General features: G+C 41.4%; 2 protein-coding genes across 2 annotated transcripts; one reads left to right on the top strand and one right to left on the bottom strand.

The window, feature by feature from the left end:
• Nucleotides 1-1,232: 1,232 nt before the first annotated feature.
• Nucleotides 1,233-4,220, bottom strand: LOC121606077 (histone H2A.V). The gene is made up of 5 exons (XM_041936212.1): nucleotides 4,094-4,220; nucleotides 2,929-3,006; nucleotides 2,696-2,809; nucleotides 2,437-2,566; nucleotides 1,233-2,229 (listed from the first exon to the last, which is right to left on the bottom strand). The coding sequence occupies exons 1-5, from the start codon at nucleotides 4,094-4,096 to the stop codon at nucleotides 2,168-2,170; spliced, it is 387 nt and encodes a 128-aa protein (XP_041792146.1). The 5' UTR covers nucleotides 4,097-4,220; the 3' UTR covers nucleotides 1,233-2,167.
• A 636-nt stretch (nucleotides 4,221-4,856) lies between these two features.
• On the top strand, nucleotides 4,857-8,122 carry LOC121606076 (transcriptional activator protein Pur-beta). Its single transcript, XM_041936211.1, has one exon. It carries the CDS (start codon nucleotides 4,882-4,884, stop codon nucleotides 5,800-5,802), a length of 921 nt encoding a protein of 306 aa, XP_041792145.1. The 5' UTR covers nucleotides 4,857-4,881; the 3' UTR covers nucleotides 5,803-8,122.
• The last annotated feature ends 1,174 nt before the right edge of the window (nucleotides 8,123-9,296 follow it).

Genomic DNA, 9,296 nt, shown 5'->3' with positions numbered 1-9,296 from the left:
GTGTTTTCAGATATGTGAGATTCTGCATTCATTAGATGTACACAGACTGTGTTTTTCTGGGGCATAAACACAACTTGAAATATTAATACAAAGCAAAACTGTGTGAATTGAAGTAGTGGTAGGATAGGCTTCCAATCATTAGTGTCCACTTTTCAATGAGTGCTGTTTTACTCTGTTATTTTCACTATAATTTGCTTTTTACTATTTATATTTTATTCATTATTTGCATTATTTTCACAACCAACTTCACATCACAAACACAAGTGTGGTTCAAACCTACAGAACATCATTACAAAATCTAATTGTGATCATACTAAGTCGAAAATAAATAGCAGGAAAAATGCATTTACATAGAACATAAAATTGTAAAATCTCTTATTTGTATGAAATAATAAATAAGCCATTAATGGTTGGCATCTTGGACTGTGACGTCATTTACGTCAGTAACTTCAAGTAAGTGTTCTCTAGCTTGACAGCTTGAAGTGCTGGAAGTAGCAGATAGAATATTAACTGTATGAGATGTGATCACAGTGTGGAGAAATGCTTTCATATCTCTGAAGTCATCTCACTGTAATCTTGTAAATAAGTGATGAGAATAAAGGTTAGGATCCAAAACAAAAGAAATCAAACATGGCCACTACAATGTTTTCAAAATTGCTTGTAGCACATTACATTGTTTGATAAGTGTTACCCCCTCAGGTAGGGTTGCCTCAATAATCTTTGCTTCACAACTCCTTTATCTATCATTTTTGTAAAAATCCATTATGTCCTGTTTACAGTTTAATGAATTTTTGTGCAGATCTGGTTAGCTGAAGGAATATTACTCGCTGTCCACGTCAATCTTCAAAGTACTTTTTGATCAGTCAGTGGAGATGTTATTGTGAATGTCAGTAGCTCCCCCTACTGGCCTATTGTACTCCTGTGGCGAGACTTTTGGAAAAGCCTTGCATCTAGTCAGGTGACCACCTTAAGTGATGATTTCCCTCATCAAAGTGCAGCTTTCTCCTAAACTAAAACAGCACAAAACCAACAGTACTGTAGAATGCAGGAACTCACTTAATGCAATTGTTCTAAATGATTAAACCAAATGAACCTCTAAAAGACCTAAAATACAAGCATTTGAAAAACCTAACGGCACTTTTTGTACGTTATATACAGTCGAAGCACACTGCATGACAAAATTTATAACTCCAGAAATAATTTCAAGTAGTGGTTTCAAACCAAGCCATGGATAACATGCAATGAGTATTTATTCAAAGATAGAAGACGTCATTTCCCTGAACACATAGCATTTAGAAAAGGCTCCGACTTTTATTTGGAAAAATGTAGTGGACTTAAGGTCGGGACATTTCAGTTTGAGCATACATTTAAAAACGGTGGATACATTTTTAAAGCATTGATATGGTGCACATCTGCCAGATTTTCAATCTCCAACCCCCGTTCTCCAAAGTTTAGGGCACCGCCTATATAGCTGTGATATGTACTTGACAGATGGCTCCACAGTGATGCAAAAACTGCTAGATCAGTGTCACCTGATGGCAGCAGCAGAGGATCACATTGGCATTTGATACATTTTTTTGAACTGCTATGAACAAACACAAAACACTGTAGATGAAGTTGCAATAAGTACTTTTCAATGATGTCTCAATCAGATGTAGAAAAATTCAGCTTTTAATACATCACTATCTTTGTGCAGTTCAAAATATCACTGTAAGTGAAAGTGGGTGGGGTGGGGGCACATTTAGCTGTTGTTACCCATGTTGCTGTCCCAAAAAAAAAAAAAAATCATTGCCTTAAAAACTTGTTTTATAGTAAATATTGTAACTTCAAGAAAATAACCACAAAACAAGTATTTTTTATATAAAAAACGGTTTTAACAATTTCTTTTTCAGTATAAAACATTACAGAGTCCCAGGCCAATCAAACAATTTCACTGTCACCATTTGAAATAATCATGAACTTCCCAGTCAAACCTTCTACAATAAACATACAAAGGGTTTTTTTTGTCGTTAAGGGGTTTTCTGTACTTTTTCTAGTTATGGGAAAATATTACAACACAAAGCCTAACAATCACTCTTCTTTTGCTATAATATTAATAAAAAAGAACAAATGTGAACTCCTGGTCCGATCAAAGCCCCAGCCCCAAAATTTCTGGTCAACATGGCATCTATGCAGTCTTCTGCTGGCCTTTCTTCCCAATGAGGGATTTGTGGATGTGGGGAATGACACCTGAAAACACAAAAACAGTTATGAGCTTACATATTTCGTGAAAAAATAGTCATGACCTGACGAAAAATATTTCTACAGAATGTACAGTAAAGAATTAGCAGAGCACACAGACACCAAAACACTTGGAAGTATGATGCACATACAATCAAGATACAAAAACTTCATAAAAGACGGGGAAGTCGGCTGGTAACGAAAGCCTCAGCTTACCTCCTCCGGCAATTGTTGCCTTGATAAGGGAGTCCAACTCCTCATCACCACGGATGGCCAGCTGCAAGTGACGGGGAGTGATACGCTTCACCTTCAAGTCTTTGGAGGCGTTGCCCGCCAACTCTAGTACCTGAGATATAAAAATTGGCCACAGACATTAATGCAAACAGCACCATTTCGCACAGAAACACTCCACGATGTGACAACCAATCCCACCGTTAATCACAAACTCAAAATCACAAAAATGGGGAAGACTTACTTCCGCAGTGAGGTACTCAAGGATAGCAGCACTGTAAACAGCTGCTGTGGCTCCTACACGACCGTGGCTGGTTGTGCGAGTCTTCAAGTGCCTGTGGATACGACCCACGGGGAACTACCGGGGAACACAAACACAGTAGCTTAAGTAAAATAAATAGGCAAACCCTCTACCATCAAGGATGGTGGCACATATGGTATGCAGTAAAGTGTCCATGAGAATTGAGAGTGATTTACCTGCAGCCCAGCCCTCTGGGAGCGCGACACTGCTTTTGCCTTGGCTTTGCCACTGTCTTTTCCTGCCTTGCCACCGGCCTGCATGGAATGATTTCAGGAAATTAATAGGAAACAATAGACGACTTGAATTCAGTCAAGTAAAAGAAGCAAACCCGAGGCAGAAATGTGTGAGGCAGTTAGTATTTTGTGCAAGAATAAACCTTGCATAACAAAAACAGCACCTCATATGTTGAAATTGGCGGGCAAGGGAGCAAACAAAACTAAATATTACAACTTTTATTGATTAAACTACAAAAGGAAATTTCGAGAACTGAGAAAGTCAATACTACGCGCACCGTATAATCGCTTCAATGGGTAACGTAACAGATGTCCGTTTCAACTATAATCGCTTTCCCGCCAATCAAAAATAAAACAACAAAAAAGGGCGGCAACCATAACTGCTAGATTCACATTACACGCATAAAACATGGTAATAAACCAATAAAACAACTCGAGGAAACTAACACAGAGGCATTCTGACAAAAACATGAGAAGCTGTCAGCGGGCTGCTGCCAGTGAGCCTGCGGCTAACAGAAAACAGACGCGCCGCTTTCAGACGGTCCGCGTTTGAGTTTTCATTCGTGTATTTAAACCGAAGAAAGTTTGCTTCATATAGGAAGGTATAGGCATAGAAATCAGAGCCAATTTTACTCCATTTTCCTAGTTGATAGACTTATTTCGAAATAGCTAGGGTAGGGCAACTACTAGTTAACTAACCGTTAAGCTAATGTAATAGCTGAAGTTAGCTTCCCAATGGTTGCTAATCCACCTTTCAGAAAGGCTACATCGAGTGAAAAAAACCCCACTTGGCTAGGAAACCAAGTTTACACTTCTAATGAAGCACTTCATTCCTGCAAAAGATCAACTGTCTGACAAAAGCACATCGCTGCAAATATAAGGTTACCTTTAACAGAAAAGCAACACAATGCAGACTTCTCACGATAATGTTGATGCTAACGTGTTAGCTGACAGTTAGCTCTTTAGCAAGCTTTTTAACCACACACCTTCTGGTCGAATTTCCTCAGTTCAAATTCAAAACAGCACTTTCTACAGTTGAGCATGAATTACAGCAATAGGGGACCGATAAACCCGGTAATGCATTTAGCATTAGCCGAAACGCACATACCATTATTCCGTCTCGTTATTTGATTGTAGAACTGAGTAGGTAGCAAACAATTTCGGCTCCCGAAAGCAAAGAAACAATAAACCCTTTCGGAAATCTTTTGCATGAGACCCCTCGTGGGAGTCTACATAGCCAATCAGAGTGTGCGTTGTTACTTCGAATCTCTTCTTAAACCAATCACCAAACGCCTTGCAGAACACTCACCCATCCCCCACCATAAGATCGTCGTGCCTGTCTTTGCGCACGAAACCAACAAGTAGGCGGGACTCTGTGTGTATGCGTGTGCGTGTGTGTGTGTGTGTGTGTGTGTGTGTGTGTGTGTGTGTCCTTCCAGGGGCATCCATCCCAAAAACGTACAAAATACATAATCAGGCGGCCATAGTTGGATTCAACTCCTGAATTTCAGTGCAAGGACACTCATAACTTCTTCCATTAACAAATAATTTTGCACTGTCTGCATTGGGTAAACTGCTATGACAATGGTAAATTCACTCAAGGACAAATTTTCCGTTGCAAACACACATTATATATGAGTTCCATACTGTAATGGAGAGCTGTTATGGATTGTAAAATACAATGTACTCGAATGTCATCCAGAAGGCGGTTATGTTATAATGACAGACAGGATTATTGGCGAATGAAAACGCAAGCCCTCAGTCTGATGTTGTAAATGACAGCCGAAGCAGCCAACCGGAGCTCAGCAGTCAGCGTCCGGTTTCCTCTGCGAGCTCGGCGAGCAAGGGGGGGTGGGGGTCAAAGATACGCAGAGAACCGGGCTGCTGGTGGCGAAGATGGCGGATGGGGACAGTGGCAGTGAGCGCGGTGGCAGCAGCGGCGGTGGAGGGGGAGGAGGCGGCGGTGGGTTTCAACATTACCAGCGGGACTCGGAGACCCAGGAGCTGGCTTCGAAGCGGCTGGACATTCAGAACAAACGCTTCTACCTTGATGTGAAGCAGAACGCCAAAGGCCGGTTCATCAAAATCGCCGAGGTCGGCGCCGGGGGCTCGAAAAGTCGGCTGACCCTCTCTATGTCAGTTGCGGCAGAGTTTCGCGACTACCTGGGGGATTTCATAGAGCACTACGCCCAGCTTGGGCCTAGCACCCCGGAGCAGATCGCTCAGTCTTCTGGAGGGGATGACACCGGGCCTAGACGGGCCTTGAAGAGCGAGTTCCTGGTGCGTGAGAACCGAAAATACTACCTCGATCTGAAGGAGAACCAGCGGGGTCGGTTTCTCCGGATCCGACAGACCGTCAACCGAGGCCCCGGTTTCGGAGTCGGAGTGGGTGGCATTCCCGGGGCTGGCCTGCAGGCCGGACAAACCATCGCACTCCCGGCCCAGGGCTTAATAGAGTTCCGCGACGCCTTGGCTAAGTTGATAGACGACTACGGGGGAGATGAGGAGGAGCTGGCCGGCGGCGGAGGGGCCGGGGGCTACAGCGAGCTTCCGGAGGGCACCTCGATCATGGTGGACTCCAAGCGGTTCTTCTTTGACGTGGGATCCAACAAGTACGGAGTTTTCTTACGGGTGAGCGAAGTGAAGCCCAGTTACAGAAACTCTATAACAATCCCCTTCAAGGCGTGGAGCAAGTTCGGGGGAGCGTTCAGCCGCTACGCCGAGGAAATGAAAGAGATCCAGGAGCGGCACCGGGATAAGATGTACGAGAGGAGGGCCGGAGAGGAGTCGGAGGGCGACGACGTGGACGACGATTGATGGAGAGGTGGCTAACTTACTTGTGATGAAGCTGACAACATGATGCAAAGCCTGGTGATAAACAGAGAAACAGAGAGAGAGAGGAACGACTATTCTGTGCATGACGAATCGAACATTAAAACGCTAAAACAACGGATTAAAATAAAAGTATATTTGACTGAGAAATTACTGTCTATATAAGAGAATCATGTTCTAAAGTTTAGGTGGATGTTATAGCTAAATTAGTGCGGACTGCAGAAGTCAGCTCTGTATGAGAATCCCCATTGATTAAAAAAACAAGCCGTGAAATATATCTATATATATATATAAATATATATCTCTCTCTATATATATATATATATATATATATATTGATTGTGTATGTTATAACACACGTGTAGCCCAGCAAATTAAGTTTGACAGCGCTGAAAACACAGCAGTAGGCTACTAGTCCCACTTCCTGGTTGATATCCAATGGTAAGAGCTCACCTGGCCCTGACCTGTGGTCTGTGATGATGATAATAAGGAAGTGTGACATACTCATACCAGCAGGTGCAGAGTGGGAGTGAGACAGCGTCCGCATCACTCACCGTGGCTGTGTGTGTTTTCTTCTAAAATGACCTGTAACGGACAGCTTGCCCAGACAGACCCACAACACCCGGAGCCACAGTCTCAGCTATAGGGGGCATCCTTGGCATCGCAGGACATCCGCTCGGCCCAGCGAGGTCCCGTAAGGTGATCTGTTACAAGCACACGACTCATTTGGATTCTATGGACAATCCAAATGAGTCCAAACGACCCGCACCCTCTTCCTTCCTCCCCCTCCCCCTCCCCCTTTCCCTCTCTCCCTCCTGGGCCATCTCTCAGGTGCTAACCTCCTGCTCCAATAGCTGAAATGTGGCGAGGCCTGCTCATGTGCGGCTTCTTTTGTGTCAGTATTTTGGGGTATATCAGCATTACCTGTGCCTGTGCGTCATCCTCAAGAGGTTCCTGGTGCAGAGCTGGTCAGCCAGTTGCTGCAGCTGAGACGTCTGTGGCAACTGATGATGTCTCCTATGATGCAGGCCCACATCTGAGCCCTGTGACCTTTTGATCAAAGGGGACGCGGTGAGCTCAGACCTCCAGCACTGGTCACGATGTTTCGAGTTAAAAGCTTAATATTGCCGGGCTTGAGCTATCGTCTCAAGGGAATTGACCTTGTTGACTTATTTAGGGTGCGCCATTTGGATCCTTTAATCTTGAACTCAGACCATTAATGACTGAAGCAATATTCAGTCTGATTGTAAGAAAAATTAGGTGCTTTTGGAAAACAAGACCCACAGTGGGGTGCTGTACCTAAAGGAAAAAAAAAAAGAAAAATATATACTGGAAGAGATTTACTTACTAAAAAAGATCAAGTATAGATAGAATTATTTTTCAAAAGAGATATATTGAAATATGTCTTAGAAATATGAGACATTTATTAGATAATGCTGCCTAAAGTGGCTTATTTAAAACACTAAACTTGGATGCAACTGTCCAGGGTGATATTTCATACCTGCTTTTTTCCTAACATTTCTTTTATTCCTTAGAGGAAATTAAGAAGAGTACAACAAATTGATAACACAGTATGTGATAGCAATTTCTAGAAACAACTTCATTGAAGTAGTTTGTCAGCAAACACTCAGCACTCCAGTTCACTTTACATAGCATCGAGTTGTCCCCTCGTTTCAGTCCAACCGTTAAACCATGTTTTGTCATAAACTGGCTTTCCATCAGTTGCCATACGACGCAAACGCAAACACCTGCAATCATCAACATTTTGTCTTTAGTGCTCCTTTTAATAATGCGATCTTTTTTTGCATGCCTGCTCTTACGCGGAGCTGCCTTGTGTTCTTTTCTTTTGCATACTCTGATTGCTGTATGATGGTATTTATCCATTTTTGAGAGCGGTTTCAAGTTTTATTTCTTGCAATGGAAAACAAAAGTTTAAAATTTACTTCGTAGCCTAATAATAAAAAAAGAAGAAAAAGCCACAAAGTTCCCATGCTTTGGGGAATGTCACTTTCATTGTCCCACTTCCTTTGGTGTGTAAGCCTCTTGTTGAATTTTACTTTACCCACTTCGACACAACAAATGCAGAAATGCCATATGAAAAAAAAAATAAACACCTGGGAGCAATAGTTTTTTTTTCTTTTATATTGATATAAATATACTATATATAATATTACACATGAGATTGAACTACATCCTTCTTCCTGTACTGTGTTACGTGAAATGGCAGCTGTTTCAGTCGTGTGTTCTGCTGTAATATTCTACCAAGTTCCTTTCAACAAGAAATAAAAAAGGTTTTTGCTCAGGAGAGGTGTGGTCTTTCTGTCCTCCCACTTCAGGGTGGAGATCACTCTTATCTTCACGGGATGAGTGCAACAGCTCATTTTCATCGTTGATTAACCTGCAGGTTATTTCTTCATTAATTAATGAATCATTTTGTCTATAAAATGTAAAAAAAAGCTCATTATGATTTTCCACCGTTCAAGGAGACGTGTTTAAACTGCTTAATTTGTCTGACCAACGGTCCAAAACCCAGAGATATGTAACTTCTAATCATAGATCAGTAAGAAAACCAGTAACATATTCACATTTTAAGAAAGGGGAACCAGTGTTTTTTTTTTTTTTTTTTTTTGTGCTTAATAATCAATAAATGTCAAATTTGTTGCAGTTTTTGTAAATTCATTAATAAGTGACTCCACAGAGGAGGTCAGGTCTATGCTGATTATCAGTCTTATGAGAAGTGACTGTGCTTTAGTAGCTTTATCAAGCAACAGGTGCCTCTAAGACAACAGGAGAGAATTTATTATCCAGATGTGCATTCTCACTTCTCCCATTTCCATAGTTCTTCTGTTTTATCCAAAGTTATCAAAATACACGAACAAAGAAGGTTAGCTGTTCACTAAATAATGTGGAAATGTGAATAAGTATTGTGATATTTTTCTTATATAAAAGTACCAGTAAAGAATGTAATAAGAAGTTCATCCAAAATCCTGCTTAAATAGAAGCATAACCACATTTTCTGCGAAAACACCCTGTGTGAGAAATGTATTATATAAGACAGTATTCACTGTTAATACTGGTGCTTTGTAAAGGCACTAATAGAATTTTACTGTTGTAGCTGTCTGAGGTGGTGCTACTTGTAACTGCTTTGCATAAAGCAAATGCAGTCGGCAAGTTTAGTGGGTCACCAGATAAATCTGAGGGGTTCAGAAGGTGATTAATGAGGCATGAAAGAGGAAAAAATTTGGATAAATTTGTTTTTATGTTTTGGACTATGCGTTAAGTATTGAATATGTTTACCTCTCTTGGTCTTGTGAAAACCATCTGAGAAGTTTGAAGGGGAAATTCTCTGAAATGTGAAGCCCCGACTACACACTGATTTTTTAATAGAAGTCATAAGCCCTTGGCTTACGGTTGCGAATCAGTGGTTTAGTCTAACAAAGTGTCGTATTTAAAATCTTATCGCATGTTATTTATATGTA

The sequence above is a fragment of the Chelmon rostratus genome, chromosome 5 (genome assembly GCF_017976325.1).
Source record: "Chelmon rostratus isolate fCheRos1 chromosome 5, fCheRos1.pri, whole genome shotgun sequence".
NCBI classification, from domain to species: Eukaryota; Metazoa; Chordata; class Actinopteri; order Chaetodontiformes; family Chaetodontidae; genus Chelmon; species Chelmon rostratus.
Note: the sequence above shows the minus strand (reverse complement) of the source record. Positions and strands in the feature narration are given on the sequence as shown.